This window comes from Fusarium redolens (assembly GCF_020744475.1).
Source record: "Fusarium redolens strain MPI-CAGE-AT-0023 chromosome Unknown BKA55scaffold_36, whole genome shotgun sequence".
In the NCBI taxonomy this organism is placed as follows: Eukaryota; Fungi; Ascomycota; class Sordariomycetes; order Hypocreales; family Nectriaceae; genus Fusarium; species Fusarium redolens.
In genome coordinates, this window is record NW_025763699.1 from 68,070 (window position 1) to 95,700 (window position 27,631).

Sequence of the window (27,631 nt, forward strand, 5' to 3'; positions counted from 1 at the left end):
AATTGAAGAGAGAGGACAGAAAGTTCGCCGAAGACAACATTTCCGCTTGCCTATATACAATTGTGGCATGAGCTTGGGACGAAATTGTGAATCCGATCAAACCGCTATTAAGTATCACTGGTTCCTGATAATCGCAGGCATCTCATAGCCCCGACCTAGGTTAATGTTGTTTGACCCCATTAGAAGGGGAAGCAAGCCCGCTTACAGTTAGTTTCGAAAAATGATGGCCCACTTTCGCATAGATAGTTCGGCTTGTCCCGCCAGTTCCCGCTCAGTATCCCGTTCTTGGCTACCCTAGTGTTTAGTCCCGACTCTCTCGTTTAGCCAAGCTCGTTTAATTCCATTTCTGGCTTGCAGAATCACAGAGCCGCATTACAACAGGCCAGAACATAATCCACACAAGCCAAATCTCGCAATCCAATGCAGAAGCGGCACCTTTCAGACCCCTTGACTCAGCTCCTTCAACACACCGTCGCCGTCACTATCTTCCTGGCGCTGGCGCCAGTGGGTCTTCTTCTTAAGACTGAGCTGTTCCACATACCAAATCAAGAAGATAAACATAACAGCGGCCATGAGGATTGTGTCGAAAATATAAAGGAATATTTCATGAGATATCAGATATCCGCTATTTCCCTGCAGATACTCAACTACACGGAACACACTGCGGATCATGATAATAAAGCTGGCGATATAAAGGACGTAGAGATATCGCTGCCAAGGAATACCACCTCTCCTCGCCATACGAGTTGGCGCCTTGCTTATGCGGCGGTGGAAAAGGATGGCTGTGATCATGAAGAAGCCGAACACGCAGATCTGACAGAATAGTCCCGCGATAATGATCTTTTCGCCGGAGTTATAAAGGTCTAGCGTTCCGCCAGATTGTACGCCTCCACCCCCAGCCTGGAGTGAGAATGCGATGACATCCCCGGTAACGAAGATGCGAGTAACTCACTCAACTCGGATTAGAGATAGGTGTTGAGCTCGAAGGGTGCGAATCAGTCGGCCCAAGATCATGTAAATAGAGGCGGCGTAGAGTGCGGGGGCCACAAGAATTAGGATAGCTTGTAGGACGAACCCACCAACCGACAGAGTATCGTAGTGGCTCCATATTCGACCACAGTAACCAATTGCTTGGACTGCGTAAAGTTCCATTAGCATTACTACGCGAATCTGCCTGGACCTTGGGTTTTGCTCACAGAGATCGCCAATTGTGAAGGCTGAAAGAGTAGTACGCTCGAGCTCTGAGCGGCTTCCAGGCGTGAAGGATAGTGAGAACGGCGAAGACCACAACACTCACGATAGCTGCTCCCAGCGACGGAGTATATCGATATAACTTAACATCGAAACCCGAGTCTCCTTCCGTTCCTTGGCTACTCGCCATGTTGAAGGTGAGTTGCAAGTACGGACTTTGTAAGCCCGACTGGAGCAGAATAGCAAGGGAGAAAGTCGAGGAGACTCGGCGTGAACAAGGCTCAAAGTGAGCGAATATTGCAGTAGGAGTGGAAACTGATGAAGACAGTTGAACGAGGATGAAAGGAGGCTATAGAGAGGGTTAGATATCTTTTCTCCGACGGAGACACAGTGTGGCCACAAGCTGATCGTGGGAAACAAGCCTACTTGCAGTAGAGTACAACTGACATCCCTTGCTGTGCTGTGGATCAAAGGGTTAATTGATACGATGCGAGATCCCATTAAAACCGACTGAACGAGATACGAGCACGCAGAAAAAAGGTCCACTCGTTACTTTAGCTTGGATCCACCTGTCGTGCTCCTACGATAAGGGAAGAAATGCTTAATGCGTCATAGCGTTGGGTGCTTAGTTCACTGAGTTCACGACCAAAGGTTTTAGCGTTCTTCGTGATGTAGCTGTGCTTCCGAAGTACATGGTGAAGTCGGTTTGGCCAGAGTTCATGCGAAACTGAGAACACTTTTTCTCTGTTTCTGATAAGTTAAGCTACCAAGGTAGAGGTAACGGGATCCTGCAGCTAAGTAACAGGGGGTAGCCACAGCCACCCGGATAACGCCAGGGTTGATCTCAGAACGTAGACTAGACTTCTCTGTTCGCCGCGTTCCATGACGGACTGATGATATTATCAGACAACAGAATTGCGAGCTAAGAAGGGAGTGATGTGGATTGAAAAGATTCCAATCCAATGTGGCATGTAGAAGGATATGTTTGGTAAACGCATTTAGAAGTGAATATTGGAGAGCGCCTTATTACTGTATTTCTATTCGGCCTTCTACCACTAACAGCGGAGTAAATATGTCTTGTTTGCAGTTTCTTACCAGACTCTTAATACAAACTTGATTCTTAACGATGCTGAGGTTTGTTCCTTTTCTTCTTATTATGCGTTTTTGTTTTTTCCTTAAAAAAAAAAAAAAAAAGGGTTTCTTATGATAGGAGCTATATTTGGACTTCAATTCCATTCCTTCAAGGAGCATCTACTTTCACAGGAGCCAAGAATGTGAACACACTGACCTACATATCCTTTTTCGGTGGATTCTCTCCACCATAAGTGATTCAATAAAGTAGCGGAAAGAGTGATCTATTCTCGTCAAAATAGATTATATCATCTCGCCATCTGTACGTCTTCCTGGACAAAGTCTCACAATATTCTCACCAGAAACGCTTGGACGATGCTGAAAGGCTAAGGATGAAAGAATTGGAAGGACAAAGGGGGGTAAGCACAAGATGTGTATGTTGTAAAAGCAATAGCAGTCTAAAACAAATATCGCAAACCTTTTCTAATAACATCAAAGTTCTTTTCCGCCTATAGGGACCCGGCCCTAAATCCAACCTGTCCACTCTCTCAGTCCCGCAGCTCTCCAGGTTGGCTATGAGACCTTCTACGTGCTGGTGTAATCCTCACTTTTAAAGGCGGCTTCTCCCAAAAGACGAACACTTTTTGCCAGCTCATCCAGCCGCCACTTTCCGACGCAAGATCGAAATCAAAATGCCATAGCATGTGCGCGAGAACCAGGCGTATTTCGGCCCAAGCAAAGCTACTAGGTGTGAGACTTCGGAAGTGCCAACAGTGCTGATTTTGCACCAGGGATTGAAACTGTTACTTACTCCCCCCCGGGACAATTTTGCGGTCCCATGCTGAACGGCTTCATTGTAGCCCTGTCATCCCCTTCAAATTCGGCTGGGCGAGTCTTGAACCATCTCTCAGGAGCCATGTCATCCGGGGCATGGAAGTTCAGCGAAAACCGGTGGGCCGCCCATAAATGCATGGTAAGACAAGTATCAGGTGGAATTATTTCTCCCATCACAACGTGCCCTTCCTTCTCCGTCCGACGGAATAGATTTCCTGGTGCAGGAGGATAGAGGCGGAGAATCTCTTTTAAGACGGCTTGAGGTACTCCTGCCCTTGAAGGGCAAGTAGTGTCATTTCGGAACTGCTGTGGAACTGTGTGCGTAGCATTAAAGTGAGCCTTCGAAGTATTATGGGGTTCTTTAAAAGCAGATAGACTGAACCTGTGAGCAAGGTGGCAGCTTTGGAAAGTCAGCCAATCAGTAGTGGGTATAAAGCATAGATCGAACTTCAGCCGGAAGTACTTTCTTGTCTCGCTTCCAGCGATGATCAGAGCCATCACCATGACTTCCCTTTCAGTAGGTGATACTCTACAGCAACATCAGCAACGTCCTCCAAATTGCAGCACTATGTCAGCTTAGGGAACGAACCTCTCTTGTCCAGTAGCCTCGGTTCCACGTGATATAAACTCGAACCCATGAGGCAGTTTCTCAATTCGCTTAGAGATGGCCGTTACCGTCATCGACGTCTTCCGTAGCTTCCCGCTCCAGGACCATCACGTATCAATCACCCGAAGCACACCTGGATACAGGCTCAACTCTCCAACAGAATTGAAGATTCTTACGACCCATGGGATGGCCGCGAGCCAAGGATGACTTTGGCCACGCTCAAGGCAACCAAAGCTGTCACCAAGGATGACTTCGCCTACAATATCTGCCGTAAGAAAGTTGATCCAGCAACCGAGGTCGACTTTACCTGTTTCCGACTGGCTCTGTGATTGTTGAAGCCCGTAGATAAAGAGGGCTGTATATCTTTGAAGGTGGTCCTCCTGGTGTGATGACTTTAACCTATTCTTTAGAAACCGGCGGTCACTGCCTTTACCGAAGATTGCCTGTACGTTACCCAAAAACGTTAGGAATGCCACCTCTCCACATCGTAGAGCAATTCTTCCGAAATGCCCAGTCAAAGGTTGATTTCGAGGGGAAATAAATGACCTTTACGTACCCTTTGTGTCTTTGTGTAGTATTTGGGGTCTTTGGGAATCTTTCCTCGGCCCCCAGGTTGTTTCGGCCCATATATGTCTGAGGAAGTGTTAGAAAGGCATGCGGTTCATACTGCTGGATGATCATGACGCGACATGAGTGTTGGAAATAACCCCAGCAGTCCATGCTCGGCTCGATGTGAATGAAAGAGTATCGGGATTGATGCGCACAACGTGGCCGTACTTCTGGTGAAGCGCTTGGGTTTCTTGGACCACAGTTCCTCGCAGTATTGAGACTGTGTATGGTATACGGCTTGCCGCCAGCCACCACGGCCCAGGGTACTTGTGAAGAGGGTGAAATCGGATATTGTAGATGGCATGTAGAACGATGTAAAATACGCACTATTTTAGAGTCTTTCAGTTACACTGGATCAAAGTAATGTACGCCAAAACTTACCACAATGAATAACACTCCGAAAATTGTTTTCCACGACGAAGACATGGAGTGGATAAAAAGGGACGGAGACATAACTCCCAGCTGTAATTTGGGCTCAGACATCGTGTATGTTGCAGGTAGAAATTGGGTGAAAGCTCCAGGTGCCCTGACGTTCATGTCATGATCAAATCCGCTCTTTTTCATGATAAATACTGTAACTATCAAGACGTACGAACCACCGGTACGGGACGGCATATGCCGGATGCAGCTTGCACTTCAATCGACGTAGTGGAGGGATCAGCAAGTGCTTTCGTATGGTATACGACGCTTCCCAAGTTGGGCTTAGGCCCGTTCGGTCAGTTCGCTCCGACTCGTTTAACGACTCGTTTATCGTACATCACATACCATCACTGCTGGCTGGGGGAATGAGTTTGGATACCAGGTGTGTATCCTGTAAGCGCTAGCTTCATTAAAGATAATACCATATGCGTATTAGCTTCTACATACTGATTTAAAGTTTACTGGTTGGCCTTCCTCGGCCTATACCAGAATTAGAAATATAATAATCTTTAAATAGGCCAGACAGGAGGTGCCAGTACATCAAAAGGTATTCACACGTCTCCCCTCCACTGTACACGGCGACTATCAGGTCGTTAATATGACCATAATCACAAGGCTGCAGACGGCGACGCTTTTCCGATATGGTGTCGTCGTCTCATTCCAGCCAATCGTCATCGACGAGAAGGCCAGCGTCACGGTATTCCTGAACGAAGTCGGGAACATCAACCTTGGCATCGTCATGCTGCGAGCCGATGCCACCACAAATGCGGCCACTAATTCAATACTAGTGTCTCACTTTCGCTTCTTGGTTTCCGGGCTCGGAAGCAAGCAAAAGTACATTCCTACACCAGCCGTTAGACCAGTACCTAAGTCATCGCTCCGAAACCCCATTCGGTTAAGTATCAGAGCCGAGAATGCCATCTACTACACCCTCTACACGGCCTCTAGCTCTGACACAGATATACCTTATGAACTCGGACATGCACCGACTACAATTGTCAGTCGCGGTGTGGGCACGTTCACAAGAACTGGGAATTGCGGCCCCTGTCTCCTTTTCAAATTATTAATATTCTACACTGAGTGTGCTTCTAGGAGCCTATACAACTAGTAACGAAGGTAATAGATCTACACAATCGTACATCTTTCGATGGAGGTATCAGAACGTACCGCAAGAGGTTGCAAAGGAGGTTTTCGTCACCCAAGGAGCGGAGTGGTTTTTGGAGTTTCACCAGTTGGATCCAGCTTCGACTGTGACCTTAGGATAGATTAACTTTCGTTTCGGACATAATCTTTTACTTTTTTGTCTGGAAAGAAACAGACACATTTTATTTTTCTATGTATTCTCCACCTCTGCCTAGCACGACTGATGATAACACAAGAGCCTGGATCACACAGACGGCGACTGCTCCGTTGAAACATCAGAGCGTTAACAGCGCTCAGTCGCAGTATCCTCTAAGCTATTGTTAGCTCCAACGCCCAGTTCCATGAAGTCAGTCTCTTAATACAGACCGCATATCCTGTTGGTCCAGGAAATCCCAATGCATGTACTACGTCAGGTGGAGAAAAGCTGTCAAACAGTTGATACTTGAGCTATATGGTACAATATTGTAACAACAGAGAGTATTTCCTCTGAAAACGTCTCGGAAAGACCTCAATCAAAAAAACATGGCCAGCACCGCCCTCATGAAGCTGCTGCCGAACATTTAAGATGCAAGGGTGAAGCAGGGACTTGGATGCGTTGTAGTCAAGCGTTCAGACCGTGGAAGAAATTAGTCCAAACGTAGCGCTGACGGACACCAGATGCCCCTGAGACTGCTTATGAAGGTGAGGAACAAAGGCTGCGGTGAGGTGGATGGCAGATATGCCCGAGTTGAGAATGTCAGAATCAAGGTCTGGGTCAGACTGGGTGATGGATTCGGCAAAGTCTTAGATTGCGGTGAGGTTTGTGACGTCAAAGACTATGGCCTTGGAATTATCTCCGTCGTGCTTCTTGAGAAAAGCTTCGAGTTTATGTCGACGTCGACCGACGATAATCACCTTTGTGCATGTGGCTATGAGCTTGGTAGCAAGGGCCTCTCGAATGCCGGAAGATGGACCAAGCACGAGGGTCTTTTGTTCTGGGGGGGCCATGTTTGTAGAGAGCGAGATAAGGTTAGTATTATTTTGCAACTACAGCACAATCATCAACCATCTTCACGGATAACGGCACAATAATGCTTATATTCCTTACCAGCCGTCTAACCATGGACCATTTTAAGCGGATTGCTCTGTATGGCCATCGCGGCTGGGCCAGCTCGGCCATCGCAAATTCTCTCATTGCCGCGGGCGGGCCAGTCAGTGTACTCCACCGGGCAACTTCAGACACAAGTGCCCTTCCTGCAGGGACACCAACCTGTGAGATAGACCTTAAGAACCGTAAATCCATTCAAGATGCTCTCAAAGATATCGACATCCTGATGTAAGATATCCAGACTAATAACGCGCCTCAGAAACTCTACTGACTACCATGAAAGCTCTCTGGTCGGTCACCAGAATGTCAATCACCAACTCGCCCTTATCAGCGCACTTCCCCACATTGACGTCCGCCTCTTTGTGCCTTCAGACCTTGCTCACAAGATGACCCAGGAGCAGATGCTGATACCTAACCTTAGAGCGAAGGCGGAGGTAGAGCAGGCCGCAAGGGATGCTGGTATATCGACGACAGTAGTAAGACCTGGTAGTTTGGTGGAATCAACTTTCTCCACTCCGTGAGTAAAGCCTCGATATCGTGAACCCTTCGATTAATTCGGTACTCTTTTCAGTCTGGTCGGAGTCGACATTCAAGGGAATAGGATCGTCCACACCGGAGGCAGCGCACATCAGAGCCTTAATCTTTGGTATGCTCATCAATATCCACATTGCCTATTAGCGCTTTCTTACACTAGGTTTGAAGCTCCCGACAATACGTTGCCGCCGCCTACGCAGCTATCTTCGCCCGGACCCCTATCGCTCAGCTTAACGGCCGAGCTATCGGTCTCCGCGAATTCATTTGCACGGGCTCTGAGATCCCTGCAGCACTGCAACGCAGGCACGGCGTTCCTCCGAAGGTATACCACCACAGCCTAGAGCAGGCCAAACAGGAGATTGAGATACGGATGCGGAATGGGGATCTTTGCGCTCTTGCATTTTCATACCGCTACCCAAGGGGTGCAGGCAAGCAGGTCGAGCTTGTTGGGGACCACGTATGGGAATTACAAGGTTACAAGAAAAAGACGCTGGAGGAAGTAACAGTAAAGGGTAGAATGGAGCCTTATAAGGAGTTTCCTCCTGTGTTGGCAGCAGCATTAGAAACCACATTTTTTTAAGAGTCCAATGAGGAAATATCAATGCAGCCTGCAGAGGGGCAGAAGTTATACCTTTTGATTCAGAAAGTATGGTGGATTGTCACAGTGTTGTACAATATGCTTTAGCCCACATTCCTCAGCCAAAACAAATGCGACAACCAAATAAACAATTTCACGTCGCTCTTCCCTTTTGGGGGCTTCAGAATAACACACGATTGAAGGTGCATCGCGCAATTACGATCTACTATGTCTCAATTACAACTTTGTGTCGTAGACAGGGCCGCGTACCTGCACGACACGACTGCACACCTATATCACGGAACTTAACTGATCTTGAGGAAGATACAATTTTCCAATACGTTCTCGACCTGAATTCGCGATCATATCCTCCCCACCTTCGGGATATGTTGAAGTTGTTTGGCGTTATAATCGTCAGCCTCTTCCTGCCTCAAGACGGCTGTGAACTTTTGCATCTCTATGATCATACGTTGTGAGAAATTGGACTCTGTAACCTTGGCTATTGAATTGAGGCGCCAGTCAAGGACGAAAGCCGTTCCGTTCGAGCCCGGCCATGCCTTTACCATTATGTGGTAGATATCTGATTTGTGCCCCAAATCACAACAAACCCTGAGCATCTGGATGGTACTTTGTATGAAGGTAATTTGGGGGGTAAAGTGTTAAAGGCTTACAGCTGAAATCCCCCGAGATATTTGATTCCGGCTCGACCTGTTTCTGTGACTTTTGCGTACTACTAACAGTCAATTCACTTACATGTCTTCAGAGAGCCAGATTAATGCCATAGAAGCGGCCAGTGCTCCATCTGCGTTATGTCGACTAAAATGAGTGACGGCGTGTCTTAGATTTTTAATAGCCATCATCTGATAATGATAAGCTCTTTGGCGAGCATATTGGCAGCCATTGGCCATTGTAACTTAATAAGCCGAAAGGGCGAGGAGTCCATTCATCGCCTGCCGCGACGTTGACACAATCTTGAAGAAGCTGGGTGAGAAAGATTAGCCCGGAAAACTGAAAGTTACAGTTGAATATCAACTAACCTCGGTGCGTAATAGGCTAGGATCGTCAATATATGCGCGTCCATGATCGAAAGCTCATCGTTCTTCTTGGCGGCAAGGTAAATATAGCACAATTCGTCTTCAGGATACATTGTCGGTTGCAATGTTATCCAGTCATTGATACCTGGGACGGGTATCAACCCAGTTCTCCGCCATTGTCTCACCTCTGCCCTGGCGTTGACCAACCACGGTCGGCTGGACTTGGTGATCGGTATAGATTGTTGGTGGCGCTCCTGTCAAGGCGCTCTCAGCAGCGTCTCGCCCTGTGTTGATACATCATGGAATACACATTTGACCTTGTGCTTAGTGCAGTTGTGACTATGCGGGAACTAGAAAACAGTGAAGCTGAGTAGTGCGACTGCACATACCACTGCGGATAACCCTCATCGCAGCGGATGTGCCAGCGCTTGCTGGACAAGGCGCGTGTCGGTAAGCACGACTAATCTCGTGTTTCTTAGGTTCAACATACCATGTTACGCAACTCAACTCATATGTGACTTTGTATGGCTTTGGAGAGGGTCAGTCAACTTCTAGATGACGTGCTGCTGGGGTCCTACCTCCGTCGGTGCCTACCCTTTACCTTGCTATTCAACTTGGGTCGCCTTTGAGACGTGCCTAGTGAACAACTGGGGGATGAAATAAGTGACCGGCACAAATAGTAAGATGAAAGAGAAGTAACAGAAGTGAAGGGTATCACAGAGATGAAGTATCTGTCTGCACCAGCAGAAAAACAATAGCCGTTTCTAAGTTTATCTTAGGAGGGGACCCCGTCTCCAAAGCCGATACACCTAGACGCGAAGTGAGATGTGGCTTCAGTCCGTGGATTCATCCGACGAGCGTGGATTTGGCTACTTAGCACCTTAGGTCGCAAAGAGTGAAATGTCTCGTACCTCATCTTCTCTCGTGAGCCACGGGCACTAGGACCCTTCACCGATGATGGCGTTTCGAGAGCAAACATGTTCTGTAGATCCCTGATGATAAACCCGACAAGCTTATTAAAGTCCGTGTAAGTACCGTGGAGACGGGTCTGCTATGTATCACAGGCTTAACTCTCTTTCTGGGCCAAGTTTGCGATGCGCATTGGCGCCTTGCGGTTGTAATCATAATGGCGTCGTCTAGTACGAAACTAGGCTCAATGCGTGCAATCTCTACCAATCCTCCAGCAAATCGCTGACACTGCTCCTCACTCAGACAGCTCTTGACCTCTGATTTACCCCGCTAAGTTACTACGAAGCCAAACTCCTCTCTACCAGGGTCTCAACACTAGGAACAGGCTCCACTTATTCGGATCGTATACCACGCAACGAATGCAGCATGTCTCGATCGACAAGACAGCATTAGTTTAAGCCATGGTCTTCTTCTCTGGCGCCCTACTACTATGCTAAGGACTGCTGGTAATTTAGTAAATTACACGCTTTTAGTCTATGCGCTAATCCCCCGTCGTCATTCCTGTTAAGAAATTACCTCCTTTTTATCCGTGCACGCTAGTTAGTGTTAAACTCCCCACCGCCCTTAATAAATTCTTTAACTGCTTACCCTAGGAATGGTAAAGACTGTGATAGTAGTATAGAGGATATTTGTTAATAATAATAAAGCAGATATCTAGTAAGACTTAATACTATTAAAGCCGGCTATATAATAAAGCAATCTAGAATTATAATATAGTTAGTAAGTTATATTATTAAAAGAAGTATAACTATATAATAAGTAGGCGGCATACTATACTAAATAATTTAAAAAAAGCCTACTCTATAACACTCTAAAACCTCAAGCAAAATACCTAAAAATTTAAGACTATTTTCAACAGTGTCCCATAAGCGAGTGTTACGTATTGTTAAATTTTAAGGTGAATTGTGTGCTATTTATCTTCTTGTGTGTGATATTGCTGTCTCCTGCTTGCTGCTTGAGTGTGACGGTTGTGGTTTCCCAAGGGATAAACTAGTCCGTACTAGGTTTATGTTGGCAGATAACGTAGGGCGTGATGCTGAGCAATGCGAAGTGTCACGTCTCTTAATAGTTAATAGTGTGGTTTAGGCTTATTAAGGTAAAGAAGTTGTATTGATAGCTGGTGAGCTAGAATCTATGAAGTGCTAATGAATGTATGCTATATACTTGTGGTAACTCGCGGTAGTGAGTCGGTACTCACGCATGAGCCGTGAGTCTAATCGTGAGCCCTGTCGAGCGGCTCACGATGGAAATGAGGAGAAAGCGTGAGTCGTTAGTTGATTGGGGGAAATTTATGGGGTCCACGTGATTTAGCTACGAGGATCGTAACATTGAGGTTTAAAGCAACCTCTATATATATTTCCTATGCTATATAGAATTAACTAGAAGTTGCTTGCTAAGCCTGTGACAATAGGTGGTAACTATAATGTTTAATGATAATATTTATCAGCCTTTTAAGCTACTTATATTAGCTTCTTTTTGACACTGTTTAATATACTTTTGAAGGTGGTGGGAACATGCAAGAAAAAGAACAGCGCAAGTCAGTGATTTTAGGTATCTTCCTATTGAGATCTATATAACTCAGGCAAGACAAGTTCAATTAGAAAGAGGGTTTCTTCACAAAACGGATAATTCAAGAATCAATCTTTTAATATTAAGAAAGTGCACAAAAGAATATAAAACTCAGTACGAAAAGCATAAAGTATTAAGCATCAAAGAGCATGTCTACATTAATCAAGCCTAACACGTATTGCATCTACCATTAGGGCACGTGACACTTAAGCATTGCTCAGTTTACGCCCTACAGACCTACTAACATAAACTTAGTACAGATTAGTTTATCCCTTGGGAAACCCAACCGTCACACTCAGACACTTGCTAGTCATCTATGTTGAAATTGGTGAAGATAAGACCAGCTAGCCGGAGGACCGAGCTACCAGTCAGGGAGCTGTCTCAGCACTGTAACTACCCCTCAGATAGGCCATTACTAAACAAATAGCAATAGGTCCTAACCTAGCCATCAGAAAAAGAAGGACAATGAGAATAGAGATTTTCACCCCAATACTTGACAGATAGAATTCCTTGGCGGACCTTGGCTTAAGGAAGTTGTATTGATAGCTGGTGACCTAGAATCTATAAAAGTGCTAATGAATGTGGTCTATATACTCAAGTGGTCTTCAAGGACCGATGGCGTTGTATGAACGGTCCAGGGGGACCGTTGAGCTTAATGCGTCGGGCCTGGTGGGGCTAGGAGGATCGAAGTGCTTGGGAGATCGTTCCTGCTGCTGTGTGACTGGATGTCTTTGTGATTGGTGAAAAATAGTGGAGTGCACATAACGTAACCGCGAAGGTGGTAACATTATCATCCACGTAAATAAATTTAACTTTATAGCTAGAAAGATTGTACTGCTTAAGAGTAACGTGCATAATAATCGAATGTCGCAGACAAGCGAGTGTTGCAGTGATACTTACACCTTAAATTGCAATTTATAAAAGTTCTATAAAAATCGAAATTAAATATAAAACAGCTAATATTCAGAATGTAGCTTAGCTAAGACCGAATATATACAGTAAACAATCTTAGATAGTAAGCATACTTAACATTAGCGCTAGAAACCTTAATAAATATGCCGTTTTGTATCTTTTTAGGATTTCTCAAGTTTGTACTTCCTACAAAAGCTGTGGAATATGGACATGTTCTTTCTTTAAAAGCCAGGCCTTGTTAGGTCTGTATGCAGAGTTTTAGATATTATCCTGCTCAGGCTTAGTTTTTGAAGGCTGGTACAAGAATAGTTATTTAGGGTGCATATACTAAGTGCAGCATTCGCTTATCATGCACGTTAGCAGTTTATTATTAAATTTTGTAACTACCTGGCACGAAACACCGCTCGCTAAAGGCACAGTCTTGCCGGAATACCTTCACCTTTCCCATAGTGTCTGTCGTAACGATCACATTACCACCAGGATGCCTGCTACGCTCAGTGTATGCCCTGCATTTTTGTAGTTGCGCTATGGTGAGCTCTGTTTCCCCGAAAATCGAGCACGAAGTGCTTGTTCCGTCAGCTGTGTTCTCCTGCAAATCACATAGCGCGACAGCAGGCGGATTACAAAGGTCATAGATCGGGTCCTTTGAGGCGTTAACAATCTCCCGGCTTGCCGCTGGAGCTATCAAGGCATTGGTGACTACCTCAGAATGTGTACGAAAACTCTCGTGAGGATGCTCATGTTTCAATTTGGGCTCATCTAACCCTAAGTGCCAAATATGGACCTTGTCTTCTTCGCTGCCGCAAACAACATATGTCCCATCCTCATTGAAACGGGCGCGTATTTGACTTGATAGGTTCATTAATCCCTCAATTTCGGCAGTAAGAGTCTGGTCCGTGAGATTATAAATGCGTATTCGGGAATCATTTGTCGTGATCATCACCTTTACTCGGCGGTTGGGATCGATGCTGCCAGGTTTCAGCACTGTCTGTATGCCTGTGATCTTGACGCCTATCTCAACCTTGGCGTGTGGAGACCAGGTACATGTTCGATGATTTCCCTTCAAGCCGACAGTATCGAGAAAGATACACGTGCCATGGAAGCTGCCCGCCATTGCGACCTTACCGTCCGGTGAGAAAGCCACGGCGGTGATGACATCCGTCATGGAAGACGAATAAGCGACTGACGTGGTCGGAATACTCCATAGCCTTAGTATAGCGTCGAAGGATCCTGAAAGGAAGAATCGATCATCGATTGGATGGAAGGCAACGGAAGTGACAGTCTTGGCATGCCGGAAGACACGCAGGCAGGTCGGCTGACTTGGGTGCCAGAGACGAACTGTCTTATCTGTCGAACACGAGAGTATGAAGTCATTTTTGCTCCAACTCAAGGACAGCACCTCTCCTGTGTGACCTGTGTACTCTCTGATTGGCGTCGACAGGAATACAGGTGCGTAAAACCTCTTTGTTGCTGGGCCTGCCTGGTTTTCGTCCCCTTCCTCAGCCATACGCTCTTCCTCCGTGGAAATGACCTTGAAGACCTTGATGGACGGGTCCTTTCCAGCGACTGCTAGGTAGCGACCGCTGGGGCTAAAATCAGCCGCCCATATCGTGGCATGGCCACCGTTCAAGATCTTACCCCCGATTGCGATCTGCGTGGCCGACCGAGCTAAACTGTGGTCGGGTTGTGATCCGCCAATCAATTCCTGCGCGAGAAAAAGGGTTTTGAAATGGCTGTTTCTTAAGTTGCGATGCTTGATTCGGATGTACCCTGGTATGTCTGCCTGAGCGATTACGAGGTTGCCCTGGGTGTACGGCTCAGTCATGTCGCAGTCATATCCGCACGTAAAAGGCGACGTCAAAAGATTTGTAAATCTCGACAGAAAGGGTAAGGAATAAAGCCAGGTTTGATGATACCAAGTTAGACGCGGTGGTAGTTTCGCCCTGCCCAGCACATTCAGTTGCACACGGCTACTCTGCGTGATAGTAATTCTAGGCTAGATAGTGGGTGAGCGAACAGGATCTTCAAGCGTTGTATAAACATACCTTAACGGCTGTATAGATATGGTGAGCTTTTGGTGGTTGGCTAATGTAGTCCAGCAGCTGAGGTGATTAAGTGTTATTTAATGCTGGACTCCAGCAGATTTATCATTGCAGCAATCGTGCCAAAGCTCTACATCCCGGGGCAGGGGGGGAAGGGTTTCCAAGGCTCGGAGCGAGCATACGGTGGTGCGGAATGTTCGTATATGCTGGCTCAGGGACTGAAACAGTATCGGAAATCATTCGTAAACGCACTCCACTTTCACCCCTGAGTCAACGCATGCCTTTCTATAAACTTGTACACTCACCCCTGCTAAACTACAAACCAGGCAAATGCTCCTTGATGGGTACATAGTATAGGCGACAAGAAAAATGGGTACGCTGAATTATACGCGTTTATCATGCATGTACGCCGTATCTCTCTCAGCTCGGTTGTGAGCTTGCAAAGCGGGCCCTAAATACTGGGGCCGCTGCCGAGCCCAATGAGGGGCATAACTGAGCGAAGTTAAACGACGGTTATAAACGAGTAAACGAGTTCTTACGAGGGCATTAGGCAAAGCTCGAGGCTGATTCACATTGCACATTTCCACAAGGCATATTTGAGACACGGAATAGTGACACAACCTCACAGCCCCGCAATTTAGTAATCGTTGAGACGAAATTGACCTCCCTTTGTGCCATGTTTTAACAGCCACCATCTTCCTTTAAGTGAGATTTACCATTATCAGCTTTTCTCTTTTGTGTCTAATATTGCTTTCTCGATTCCCTAGTTAAGGACGCCAGCCTGACCTCTTTGTAATACCAGTCTCTCTTTACATGCAATCGTGTTTCCGCCGCCCTTTCGGCTATTATTTCCTTTCCTCCATCATTCCTCTGGCATTTTAAGATGTATCTTCTGCATCGAAGCGTGCCAGCTGCTCAGGCAGAGGAACAGTTCTCACTTTACCACTACCATCCGATGGTAGCTGGTGGAGTCATCTTCGCAATGCTCTTTCTGAGTACTACTTTATTCCACTTCTGGCAACTAATCCGGGCAAGGTGCTGGTTCATGATCCCTCTAACCGCTGGCGGCATCTGTAGGCAACGCTGGTGTCCTCTAGGAGCGGGCTTACATTGACTAACGGCTATTGCCTTCTTGTAGTTGAAGGCATCGGATATGCAGCTCGAGCTAGGTCTGGTAACGAGAGCCCCAACTGGACGCTCGGTCTGTATATTATGCAGGCAATTCTTCTACTCGTCGCGCCGGCCCTTTTTGCGGCAACAATCTACATGGAGCTTGGCAGGATAATCATCATGACCGACGGCGAAAAACGTGCTTTGATTCCCAAAAAGTGGATGACCAAGATCTTTGTCACTAGAGATGTCCTCTCATTTATTCTTCAGGGTGGCGGTGGGCGATTTACGTCTTGGCCGCATGATCTACGTGGCCCTGAGAGTAATTACGCTAACTGTAGATATCAGGAGGAGGCTACCAATCCTCCGGCTCCCTCGAAGCCTTGAACAACGGTGCCAAAGTCATTATCGGGAGCCTCTTCGTCCAACTCATCTGCTTTGGCGTTTTTATCGTCATCGCTGTGGCCTTTGACCGATCAATTCGAGAATCCCCAACGGGACGCTCCCATATGGTTCCCTGGAAGAAGCACATGATGGTCTTATATATTTGCAGCATGATGATCATGGTACGATCTGTCTTTAGGGTTGTTGAATACCTCCAGGGCTTTGACGGGTACCTGCTCAAGCATGAGATATACCTCTATCTCTTTGACGCTGTCCTGATGTTCCTTGTTATGTTATTATTCAGCTGGATTCATCCGGCAGAAATCACTGCGATCATTTCTCAGAGGGGAAATACTTATGGTTTAAAAATGGGTCATATCCCAGGAAGTCATCGTCGCTTGGCTTCAGATGTATAACATTTATGGGCTCTTGTCCAGCCAACGCCGACCTCATCGGCCTTATAAGATGTTTGTTACGAAGAGTGTGTCAATAGAATATAGAGTTAGATGATTGCATGTGGAATCATATCCCGTGACTTTCTTCGCTAGTTCAGTACGCCATTTTCCACAAAGAGGAAAAAACACGTTATCACGTTATGAGACGCTCCTGGGACATGCTGACTTTTCGGGTGCATACTGAACTAAAACGAAAGAATCTGAAGTGACAGTGGCCTTTCAGAAATTGCCAAGCGCGTCCAGTCCCTATTACTCCAGACCTCTAATACAGTGCACCTTCAGTACAACTTTGGGGACCGCCTCCTAAATCGGGCTTTTGAATAAAGTCATGAATACTGAAATTTGCATGAGAACTAGACGTCTTCGGCTAGAAGGTTTGCTTGGTACCCAGGAGATACGCGAGCTCAACAGTCGTGAGAAACTCTTGACACGGTAGAAATTGCAATTTCAATATTAGATTACGTCCCAAGCTTGGCCAGTCCGACAGAACAAAGTGAATGAGTTATGAGGACGACGTTTATAAGGTATTATTTGACTGGAGGGTTTGTAAGATATAGTAAGGAAAGCTACAAACTTGACTGGGGTGACATGTTGTCAGTATAGTATGATGAATCAAGGCGTGTAGGGAGAAAGTTAAGAATTAGATTATGGTCCCTGGTTATAGAAGGTAGAGCTAAGTGTCTATGAATAAAGTGCACCTTATCTGCAGAATGATGCATTATATTTATATCCTTTAGCCTAATTCTATTTCTTTATTAGATGTTTTATAGCTTTAATTGCATTACTTTTACTCTTTAAGACAATAATAACTACTTCTATAAAAGGCTTATTATACTTACTATAACCCTTATATTAATAAATAACTAAGTAACTAATTATAATATATTTAAGGCTTTAACCCTCCTTAAGGACTTATAGTTCTTTAATAGGCACTTTGTTTTAATAAAATATATAATTATTTTCTTAGTATTAGGTTTAATAGTATATCTTTTATATATTAATTACTTATTATAATTTATATTTTAAATACTTTCTAGATAATAATAATACTATAAATTATAAGTTATTCTTATAACGTCTTAGGATATCTTAAGGTTTTTTTTACTATTAATTTATCTAAAGGTAAAAATAAATACTTTTAAGGTATATATTAGCTAGTTACCTATATATAATTAGGCTTATTCTTAGTTATTTTAATTATTATTAATAATTTATAAAAATAGTTTAATTTACTACTTATCCTTAAATGGTTTTATAAATAAAGTCTTTTTACTTTTAGGCTTATTAATTTATTTAAGTAATAAGGCTATATTAAAAGTCTTTTAAAAAGTAAAAAAATTAATTTATTTATATATAATTAATTTTAATTAAGCCTTTTAACCCTAGATCTGATCTTTTTATAAATAAATATTTAATTTATTATATAAGTAAATTTAATAAGATTATAATAATATAAAGAGAGTTAATTTTAATAGGTTTTAAGATCTAGGTTATCGCCTAATGCGGCTCCTTTATTCAGTGGCTTTGGCACTTTAAATGCTTAAAATATAATACCCTAGGCGGGGGACCAAGGTGAAAGAGAGGCCGCCCCAGCCAACAGAAGAGAAAGGCATCTGGCGAAGAGGTAGCTGCTCTCATGAGGCTAGGAAATACATAGGGCATCGTTGTTGCCCTATGTGATTTGGTGCCAAAGCAGAGTTATCACGTACTTGTAGATAACCTCTTTTTAACACCGCCTCTTTTTCAAAGACTTCGTGATTATGGCTACGGGGCAACAGTCACAGCCCGCCCTAACTGCGGCATACATAAGGACCTAAAAAGGGATAGGCAGCTTAATAAATCAGGGTGTTGTGACTATGCCTTTATCGAAGTCAGGGCAATCCCAACGAATGATAACCCGGTGAGCATATATGATAAATTTATATATATTTTCCTTATTATCCTATCCTTCGTCTCATGCCCAGGTCAACTAGATAACTTGGAAAGACAACGCTCTTGTGCTTTTCCTAACAACTGTATTCTAAGGTGATGAGCATACTGATAAAGGGAGGAAGAAGCCATCCACAGACCATCTAGGAGCCCAGCCAGTTCAAGTGTGGTTTGGCGATAATACCACTAAAGTCGTGCCTATTCCTACCGCGGCTGCCGCCTAGAACGCTGAAATAAATCATGTTGACCGAAGTGACCAATTAAGGTCATGCACAACCTATGATCATCCCCTTTGCCGGGGGCTTGGCAGGCTCTTACTTGGACCTCCCTTCTTGATGTTGCACTCGTAAACAGCTGTATCCTTCAACGATATAGTCCCCAGCTAAATTGGGAGAGATACAAGTCACAAGAGCAGACCTGCGTATATAGATATCCATCGAAATTCTGGCCCTCATATCGATATCCAGCTAAGTGGGAGAAATTATCTGGATATCGATATATCCAGGTAGATATCCATATAGCCGCATAGCCACTTTAGCAATGTTGCTATCCAGATAAACCACATATATTTCTTGCAGGCTAGAGGAAAGAACAAGAAAGCGCCCTGATCTAGAAAGTCCTCTACCTCTGTTTCAACGCTAAATTCAACAACAACGCTCGAAATAATGCCCCTGTCGCCGTGAGACCTGGGTACAATGATACCCTCGTGCATCCAGTTGCCCATACACTCAACCTTCGCCAGGCTCTCGCAGGTCATGCTCTCTCTATCCCATGATAGCGTACACCGCGCCGATGAGAAGTAAGACTCAACATCAGATGATTCAGGAGGGATTGAGAGGATATCAATTGCCATGCGGGATAGCTTTCCTTTGATCTCGATGTAGCCACCACTAGAGACGAGAGCCAGTTATCTGGGTCGGTGGTGCATCAATAAAGGTTTCGAAGTCATCGGCGTTATCTAAAATAGGGCCAGCCAGTAACAGCAATATCGCTCAACAACCCATACAGCTTGTTGCGCTGCCTCCCAGATGAAGAGGACATATCTACAGTCACCCGCAAGGATTCTGGGATTGGCGCGGCATTATATTCATCTAGCCAAATTTGCTGGGCAGAAGCAATAGCAGGCGCGTGCCAGAACTCTTACCAATTCCGCTCAATTTATTTTTTTCGTTTCGAGGGATCGAGAACGAGGGCAGCGGCATACACAGGTGTCTGGTGTAGTACTTATTAAGGACAAACCAGCCCATATCGATGCAGTGTACCATGTGTGGATCATGGTTTTCCTTTAAACTATAAAGCGCCTAAATAAGACACTTAGTTGACCGATCAATTAGATAAAAGAAAAAACATCGCCACTGACCTTATACTTCTCGTACTGCCGCAATAAAACAACCATTATCGAGAGTAATTGGGGGAGAGTAGATTGCGCCCCTTCGGCCAACAACGTAACTGAGGCAAACGGGTGTAGGAAACGATGCGTCCGTCCAATAAAATCCCACTCCGAAGTCAGTAGGATATCGTCTTGAAGCTCTCTATCATGGCCAATTGGGAACTGTTTTACACGGGATTGATACTGCAGGAAATTATCCAACAATCGATACCATGAATTCCAGCGTGTGGCATTATCTATGCCTAGTCAGAGCTTTATTTCGTCGTCCCGCATAGCCGAATGAAGCGTAGATTTACGTATCCAGACCGCGATGTTGTGTACTTTCCGTAGGGGCACGATATGCTGCCATACAGTGAAGTTCTCAAGTATACGTTTGCCTCTTCAGGAGGCTCTTCTTCTCTGATGGGCCTCCTCTGTTCTTGTTGTCTGTCCGGCGTCATGCAAGGTGTCGTAGAACTGTGCAAATAACTGATAGTTTGTGGTATTATCGGCGGCATTAAGAGCGGCGATTAGTGCCTCTTTTGGAGATACGAGAAGAAATCCTTGAAGGGATAGGTTAATAATGTGGGCGATGCAGCGGATACGATGCGTAGAGAGATCAAACGTCAACTAGTAACCAATTAATCCTAATATAGAGATAAGGGAAGAGCGCCCCTATCAATTCTTAATGTGTCCCTCTTAATTGTCTTTAATAAATTACTGTTTACCCTTGGTACAGTAGGGACTGAGAGTCAACGCACTGTTAATGGTAGAAGCCCTCGGGAAAGGTGAGTAGGATGATGTTCAATTGGTCTAGGACCCCCTCGACACTTCGAATTGCCTACTATACACCCTACCATGCTGGGAGAGCTTACAGAGTACTGTTATAAGTCTGAAATCTAGACGTCAATTAACGCTGTCCAATGAGGCAGCAAGTATTTAACCTCTATAGTAACGAAATTGTTAAACCTTCAAGGTGCCAGTCTGCCCTCCCTTGATGCATTCATCAACCTCTCGTCCCTGGTTCAAGATGCTCTGCTCATTCGGAGGAATAAACTGCACGCATCTCCCAAATTGATCACATTCGCCCTCATCACGACCAACGGAACATGCGCTTCCTGCATTCCCAAAAACCGCACTTCCCGCTCCAGTAACGAAGTCGCTAAATCCGCCATTTTGACGACGAATCGAGGCTGCAAAGAGGGTTAGCATGGAGTCACAAACGAGGAATAGGGCCAGGGGAGGGCCAATCTTACCTGCATTAGCATGGCCTATCGTGAAGAAGGTAATAGTGAGGAAAAAGGTGGGGAGCTGCATGTTGATGAGGGTAGTTGTGTATAATAGCTGCGTGAAGTTGACGGGGAAGTAACGAGGCAATCGAGTGATGAGCAGTTGTAATATGTCTGGATCCTGTGATAAGCGTTTTAATCAGTGATTTCGAGTGCGCAGTTAGGTATCTTTATACTTGGTTCGTAGATATAACACAGAAGCGTTATATTCCTCTCTTCCCCAGTTATTTATGATACTCTTTAAGCAAAAGTGGCATCGCAGGCCTTGCGTCGCAAGATTCATTACAAGCTCTAACAGCCTGATTTGATTTAGGCTAGTAAAGCCATCACAGTTACACAGAGCGTTTCAGCCAAGCTGTTTGAGCTTGTTCCCTTCTTGACATAATGAGAACGAGGTGCGGCAGGTGGTAGCACTAACGTTTGGGTTGTTCCAGATCTAGAGTTAAGACGGCAGTGAAACAGCCCCTACATGGAAGAGGGCCTAAATGGCTGAGGGGCCCGGAAGGATACTGCGTTTTAGAACCCAGTTAGGGACCCGTTGCTTGTTAAGTCTTACGTAAAACTAGGCTGGTTTGTAAAAGGTAAGGTTTTTTTTAATAAAGTATAAACCCTTTTAAGAGTGAATTTTCACATTTTTAAAAGGAGCTCTAAGCTGAGCCTAGCTGGTAACAGCTTGTATTTAAGATATTTCAATACAAATATTACCTTGGTGCTTGCCTGAGTCTAAGTACTCATATGCCTGTCTAACCTCTTCAATTTAAACATCTTCTCGTCAATAATCGGTCGAAGCTTGTCTAGGTAACCCTCGATGGCTTGCATCATATCCTCCATCTCTGCTTTGGTCCCAACTCTAATACCTCGGGTGGTGCAGAGATGCAAGAGGTTCTAGAGATGGGTCGGAGCACCCTCTGTCACATCGTATGATTAAGGTCGCTCTGACACACGGGCTGTCTGACCAAGAAAGAGCAAACCTGGATAAAACAGGTCGTGAAGAACACTCCGTCATAGCAGACGAAAACGAGGGATCCAAGGAAGGATAAAACAAACCAACTTCAGCCACTCCTTCAGTTAGAAATCAGGAGTTTCAATGCATAGTCAAAATCCCTCGTCAAATGTGACATCAGGTATAAGGATTACCTTGACCTGATTAAATTTGTAGCTCTTCCTGGCCTTGCCGTCGTTGCCCTTATCCCGGGCCAATTCCTCATCAATATCACTGTGCTTGCGAGACGTGACTTTGGCTCCGTGGCCGTGGTTAGGGAGGCTACGGAGGTTTGACGAGGAGAATATGTTATCCATAAATACGTGATATATCGCTTCGGGCAGCAGATTTGCTAGGGCAACGACAACAGCTTGGGTCGAGTTCAACGCGATAGGTTTGTCTTCCTTAGCCAGGGCCTTTCCTGTGCTCTGAGATTGCTTGGATGTCTCTTTGGGCAAAACATCGATGCCAAGGGCGCCATAGGGCAGATCCCTAATATACCAAAGCTACCAAATAAAGAAGCCGCATTAGGCGATAACCTAGATCTTAAAACGTACTAGAATTAACTTTCTTTATATTTTTATATAAATAAATATATCTAGGTATATATAAATTTAAAAATAAAAGGCTAAAATAACTTTAATAATATTAAAGGTAAAATAGTTTATTTAGTAATTTAGCCAGGCAAGGTTTAAAATTAAACATTGGGTACTGTTGGATTAGTAATAGCGCCTCGGTAGAAGAAACATGTATTCAATACCGGGTGGCGGGGAAAACACCTGAAAGGACAGAACAGAGACAGAAGAAGAAGGAGGAGCTCCTGGGGACTAGATTGATCCTCAAGTGTGAAAATTAACCTCATTTTAATTGAACATCAACCCTATTCGCGTCTCCAACACGTACGAGTTGGAGGCTTATGAAGGTTTAGGAGATGGGGAAACTGTTTTTTTGCTAATCGGTAGGTGGGTACTGCATGGTACGTACTTGGCCTTTCATCCACTTTTAATAACTGCCTTATGCCTTAAGTGCCGCATAAGGCATCAATTGGATTATAAGGCAGACAACCTAGTATAAGGCATCCTCAGTTACGGATAATAGATACATCCTCTCACAGCATGTTTCTTCCAGAGGGTGATTTATCTATTTCTTGCTTCTCTGCGCATCCTCTACCATTCTTCCAAATCTTTCTTAAATCGTTTTTCATTTTACCACCCCCTCTTCTGTCAATCAATTTCCTCAGGACTATAACACGACGAATTCATTGCGAGCACCATCTCTTTCCTACTTCTGTAACTATCCATCAGACAAGATGGGTAACCCTACTCGCTCGCTTGCCATAGCAGCTCTCTTGATATTCATCACTCTATCCATACCCACAGCGCTTGCCGCCTACCGTCATGGCCTTCGCACTGTCGCAATCGTTGGATGGGGCTATCAGCTGTTCCTGACTTTATATTTAAACCCAACCATCCTACAAACGCTGAAAACGTGAGAGGATGACTCATCCACGTAGGAACAATAATCGAGCATGTTCGGCGTGCTGTGATGACACAGAATCGTAGTAACCCTAAGAGATGGAAGATAATTCCGGCCAAGCTTCTCAGCCTGGCCGTACCTGTGGCGGCTTACCCTCGTCATCAGTTTATACCTAGGTTAAGGAACAGCTTGAGGATTTTGAAATACTCAAACTTAATGATCAAATTGGCGACGAAGTTGATGGTGGGAGTGTTTCCCAGAGCCCAGACGACTCGGATAAGTCCTCGGAAACAGAGAGTTATTCGATTCCGATGAAGATATATAATTTACACCTCCACTTCATCTCTTTCCTTGCTCCCTCGAAGCTACCTGTGGCTGACACCCTTGCACGCCAGATTTATGTCAGCCCTGATAATAATCGATCTCGACTTCATCGTACAGGGGCTGCTGGACAGAGTTTATCTTGAAAGTATGTCAACCATAATGATCGCGCTAGATTTCCTCCTAAAAACTTTGCCAAACTGTATCGTAATCCCAATTAGGGTTTATAAATCGATCTCGCGACTAGTGGCTAAATGGTAAATTGGTCGCTTATCGAGACTTGATGTGTTTTCCATCGCGATATTGGCAACGCTGGGCGGTCAGGTTGAGATATTCCAGTACCCTGTCAGCTGCTGATTGTTGATGATTATGCTGTTATGAACCAACACCTTGTAACTGCTTTTTAGGGGTTGATTCTACCGGTACTTCTTAATTTTGCTTTTTCTCGGCCGTGCACGCCTGCGACCAGATTAGAAAGAGTTTATTAACATGATGTGCCACAATTGAGTTGGCAGACCCCCACTCACATACCAAGACAAATGGTTCCATCGTATATGTCAGCATTTTCACTTACCTTGGTTATGCCACCGAGCGCCTCGCAAGGCAATTATTAGTCAAGGTTCGCCCTGGTGACCTTGTCTACATTGCTTATTAATACATGACTCACCAATCAATCGAGTTGACAAACACGTTGGATGATTAAGCATTCTTAGTCGAAGCTGCGTGGAAGACGAACATAAGAAGTCCTACATCTACATCAATCGATCAATAATTTCGACGTTTCGACTTCATACTGCCCACAATGCCAGAAAACAAACAGCAGTCACCAAACGGCCCAACATCAGGGATGTGCCAGAAAATGGCTCCCTTAACCGACGCTGAATTCAAGGCTTACAATAGATTAGCTGAAAAAATGGAGAATTTTGTAAGCGAACGCCATCACGAGATTCACTATCATGTTTCTTGATTTCCCAACATAAGTTCTACTTAGCATGGTCATTTCAAGCGAACTTGGCGCTTTCTCGAGAAGGTTTGCGAAGCAGAAGACCTTCCGGATGGCATCCGATTGGTCGACTTGATCAACGAGGGCCTGTCATTCTGCATGTCTCTTGAGATGCATCATAATATTGAGGAGACATATTTTTTCCCATTGTTAGCTCGTAGGATGCGGGAGTTTCAAGTTGGCAACGAAAGCCCTTTGCTAGAACAGCACCGCGTCATACACAAGGGGCTGCAGGAGCTGAACAACTATTTATCCGTTTGCCGCACATCGCAGTCGCACTTTAATTGCAAATCGATGAAAAGTAAAATGAGCAGCTGGAGTGATGTGTTATGGGAGCATCTCGATGATGAGGTCCAAAGCCTAGGGGCGGAGAATATGCGGAGATACTGGACGGTAGATGAAATGAACCACATATATATGTAGTTACTTTCTTGGCCCCGGCTTTTCGCTTGCTTCATAGTTCTCTACTTCAATTACTCCTTTCTACAACATGAATTAGGTCTCAATGCTTACAGTCGCAATAATCATCGCTGCCAACATAATCCCCACCAGGAGTGGATGCGAAGCTGTCATCGAGAATCCTGATCTTCGCAGTCCTTGCCTTGTCCGAGTGTATCTAAAGTATGGCGGTATAACTTTCTATAACGCCCAGAGATCCACTGAAAGAAAGCCGCCTAACTTAAATACCCAACCTGAATAACGCGCCAGTGGTGCGATGCATTGATTTGTTTTGATTCATGCTCAACTTTAGGGTTACCATAACCCCTCTGTTGAGAAGACATCATGGTACAAGTAGACAAGTACTGATATAAAATTGTCTCACCGAGGACTCGGAGCTATTCTTCGAAGTCTTAAGTTCGTAACATCCAGTCGTTCAATGTTTGAGTGAGCATTAAGCATGAGTGGAAGAGGCTTTTGCAAAACCGATAATTGTGCTGGCATTGTTCCAGGGGAGTTGTATGCGTAATGTGAACGAAAAGCTAGTTATAGTTTTGCCCGCAACTTAACATTAGTTTTAGGGGAGAGGCGATGCATAGTGTGTATGGCATAGACATTGGTAGTTAGGTTGCATGATGTCTGTATGCTCGGGTGAGGTTCATTTCGTCATTCCACTTACGACTTTGCCAAAATGTTAATTGGCCCCTTCAACCCCTCAAAATTGCTAAGCAAACCTTGAAACCTTTTTGAGTCAGTATAATTGCCTTAGTTACGAGGGAGAGGGGTGTTGGAGGAGAAGGACTGGCGCCACCTTGTATCGGGCTTCCCGGTCGGTTTTTGGACTTTTCATCAAATTCCGAGATAGATCAATGGGGCTTTGATTACTAATACCGCCTTTGTCATACGCTTGCCCTGCTCTACCTATCATGTAGGTACCAATATAACTATATAAGTTTAGTAGCGTGTTCTCAGGGTAATGCCGTTTCATTCATCTTCTCCCACCTCATCAAAAAGAAAAGTCTATATTCTACAAAAGCCCGACAATCAGCATTCCAACCCAGCTTAAAGTCAAAACTTTTTTACCGTCGTCATGCCACAGCCTTTAAAGACCAATGACGGCTCTTCCCATGACGGAGGCGTTACTATTCATTGCGACGACCTCAAGTGGCTCCCCCTTGCACCCAAGATCTGGATCAAGCTTATCGAACTGTTTCCTGAGACGGGAGCCTATAATGTTCTTATCCGAGCTGAGCCTGGAGGTGTACTCCCACGACATCGACACATCGAGGGGGCAAAAATTTATGTAATCAAGGGCGACGGTTATCATCCTCAGGCCGGTCACTTTGTGAAGGGTGATTTCGTGACTGAGTACCGTGGTGCCACTCACTACCAGCTACCCTTCCATGTTGAGACCGAAATGTTGATGATTAGCGATGGCGCCTCTGTGTTCATTGATGACGACGGGAACGATTTGTATAGGATGGATATTCCAATGCTTCAAGCTCTTGAAAAGGCGGCAGCCGCCTGATGATGCAGGCATGAGACAATGTGTAACGATGCCCAGTTCATTGCCACTGGGTTTTGCAACTGTCGCGTTATCGATATCGGTATGGCGTGCTAGGATACGAAATGAAGACATACAGTTCGAAGTTCGGTTGTCACGAGAATGATGTGATGTTCCCTCCTGTGCTTATACGTCTGTGCTCAAGGAAAGGCGATAGTATCGAGAATAAAGGAATAAACGGAGCAAATGGATACACACATTTATGCAAATATGTACGGATACGTCGAATTCTCTCATCTTGCTCTCGCTTTCGTTGTTTTGCCTGATAAGGATCTTTAGGATTATTATCTCAGGCAGCCTGGCACGACTACCCAAATGAGAATCACGCAACTTGTAGCGTTTAGTATCGTCAGGAGCCTGCATGTTAGCTTAATGTAGGCATAGTATAATAGCTTGGCTATTAAGAGTGGCCGAGATGCGTTGGAAAGTATGGTTTATTAACCCTTGCGATATTTATGGTCTGTCTTTCTGGCTCCTAAAAACCATTCTAATTTCCTAAGAAAAATAGCTCCTACTAAGTGCGTATTTAAGGATAAGAAAACCCTTTTTATATTACTATTTTTTTATTTTTATTTATTTATTTTAAGTTTATAAGTTAGCCTTAAAAGGTATATCTAAGTATCTCTAGAATCTAATATAGTTTAAATATTTATTACCCCTATAGCTGGCAAAGCTTTATTAAGTCAAATTATTATAGTTAGCTGCCTCAATT

At 44.8% G+C, this 27,631-nt stretch overlaps 11 protein-coding genes across 11 annotated transcripts; 4 read left to right on the forward strand and 7 right to left on the reverse strand.

The window, feature by feature from the left end:
- Positions 1–306: 306 nt before the first annotated feature.
- Positions 307–1,381, reverse strand: BKA55DRAFT_720790 (RTA1 like protein-domain-containing protein; the record flags this gene model as incomplete). Its single annotated transcript, XM_046201004.1, has 3 exons — positions 307–900; positions 958–1,174; positions 1,233–1,381. 3 exons carry the CDS (start codon positions 1,379–1,381, stop codon positions 439–441), a joined length of 828 nt encoding a protein of 275 aa, XP_046041097.1. The 3' UTR covers positions 307–438.
- A 1,472-nt stretch (positions 1,382–2,853) lies between these two features.
- Positions 2,854–4,635, reverse strand: BKA55DRAFT_720800 (cytochrome P450; the record flags this gene model as incomplete). Its single annotated transcript, XM_046201005.1, is given in 7 exon segments — positions 2,854–3,003; positions 3,074–3,496; positions 3,560–3,625; positions 3,686–3,799; positions 3,815–4,179; positions 4,260–4,298; positions 4,393–4,635. Coding segments are annotated over 7 exon segments (1,400 nt in total), but the record flags the coding sequence as incomplete, so codon positions are not given.
- Positions 4,636–6,658: 2,023 nt separating this feature from the next.
- Positions 6,659–6,862, reverse strand: BKA55DRAFT_530168 (uncharacterized protein; the record flags this gene model as incomplete). The annotated part of the gene is made up of 1 exon (XM_046189130.1): positions 6,659–6,862. The coding sequence occupies one exon, from the start codon at positions 6,860–6,862 to the stop codon at positions 6,659–6,661; it is 204 nt and encodes a 67-aa protein (XP_046041099.1).
- Positions 6,863–6,975: 113 nt separating this feature from the next.
- Positions 6,976–8,076, forward strand: BKA55DRAFT_530163 (uncharacterized protein; the record flags this gene model as incomplete). The annotated part of the gene is made up of 4 exons (XM_046189127.1): positions 6,976–7,190; positions 7,246–7,479; positions 7,534–7,608; positions 7,665–8,076. The coding sequence occupies 4 exons, from the start codon at positions 6,976–6,978 to the stop codon at positions 8,074–8,076; spliced, it is 936 nt and encodes a 311-aa protein (XP_046041100.1).
- Positions 8,077–8,422: 346 nt separating this feature from the next.
- Positions 8,423–9,061, reverse strand: BKA55DRAFT_586636 (uncharacterized protein). The gene has a single exon (XM_046194590.1). It carries the CDS (start codon positions 8,688–8,690, stop codon positions 8,436–8,438), a length of 255 nt encoding a protein of 84 aa, XP_046041101.1. The 5' UTR covers positions 8,691–9,061; the 3' UTR covers positions 8,423–8,435.
- A 730-nt stretch (positions 9,062–9,791) lies between these two features.
- BKA55DRAFT_586638 (uncharacterized protein) lies at positions 9,792–10,183 on the reverse strand. The gene has a single exon (XM_046194591.1). It carries the CDS (start codon positions 10,084–10,086, stop codon positions 9,883–9,885), a length of 204 nt encoding a protein of 67 aa, XP_046041102.1. The 5' UTR covers positions 10,087–10,183; the 3' UTR covers positions 9,792–9,882.
- A 2,744-nt stretch (positions 10,184–12,927) lies between these two features.
- On the reverse strand, positions 12,928–14,382 carry BKA55DRAFT_657555 (WD40-repeat-containing domain protein; the record flags this gene model as incomplete). The annotated part of the gene is made up of 1 exon (XM_046197487.1): positions 12,928–14,382. The coding sequence occupies one exon, from the start codon at positions 14,380–14,382 to the stop codon at positions 12,928–12,930; it is 1,455 nt and encodes a 484-aa protein (XP_046041103.1).
- Positions 14,383–15,482: 1,100 nt separating this feature from the next.
- Positions 15,483–16,509, forward strand: BKA55DRAFT_530290 (RTA1 like protein-domain-containing protein; the record flags this gene model as incomplete). Its single annotated transcript, XM_046189137.1, has 3 exons — positions 15,483–15,672; positions 15,738–15,986; positions 16,058–16,509. 3 exons carry the CDS (start codon positions 15,483–15,485, stop codon positions 16,507–16,509), a joined length of 891 nt encoding a protein of 296 aa, XP_046041104.1.
- Positions 16,510–20,809: 4,300 nt separating this feature from the next.
- On the reverse strand, positions 20,810–21,163 carry BKA55DRAFT_600230 (uncharacterized protein; the record flags this gene model as incomplete). The annotated part of the gene is made up of 2 exons (XM_046196497.1): positions 20,810–21,039; positions 21,103–21,163. The coding sequence occupies 2 exons, from the start codon at positions 21,161–21,163 to the stop codon at positions 20,810–20,812; spliced, it is 291 nt and encodes a 96-aa protein (XP_046041105.1).
- Positions 21,164–24,773: 3,610 nt separating this feature from the next.
- On the forward strand, positions 24,774–25,340 carry BKA55DRAFT_657564 (uncharacterized protein; the record flags this gene model as incomplete). The annotated part of the gene is made up of 2 exons (XM_046197488.1): positions 24,774–24,839; positions 24,906–25,340. 2 exons carry the CDS (start codon positions 24,774–24,776, stop codon positions 25,338–25,340), a joined length of 501 nt encoding a protein of 166 aa, XP_046041106.1.
- Positions 25,341–26,342: 1,002 nt separating this feature from the next.
- Positions 26,343–27,136, forward strand: BKA55DRAFT_586646 (RmlC-like cupin domain-containing protein). The gene has a single exon (XM_046194592.1). The coding sequence runs from the start codon at positions 26,446–26,448 to the stop codon at positions 26,881–26,883; it is 438 nt and encodes a 145-aa protein (XP_046041107.1). The 5' UTR covers positions 26,343–26,445; the 3' UTR covers positions 26,884–27,136.
- The last annotated feature ends 495 nt before the right edge of the window (positions 27,137–27,631 follow it).

Excerpts from the sequence above, each read along its gene's own strand:
- BKA55DRAFT_586636 (XM_046194590.1), bottom strand. The coding sequence starts at position 8,690 with ATGCTCAGGGTTTGTTGTGATTTGGGGCACAAATCAGATATCTACCAC.
- BKA55DRAFT_586638 (XM_046194591.1), bottom strand. The coding sequence starts at position 10,086 with ATGTTTGCTCTCGAAACGCCATCATCGGTGAAGGGTCCTAGTGCCCGT.
- BKA55DRAFT_586646 (XM_046194592.1), top strand. The coding sequence starts at position 26,446 with ATGCCACAGCCTTTAAAGACCAATGACGGCTCTTCCCATGACGGAGGC.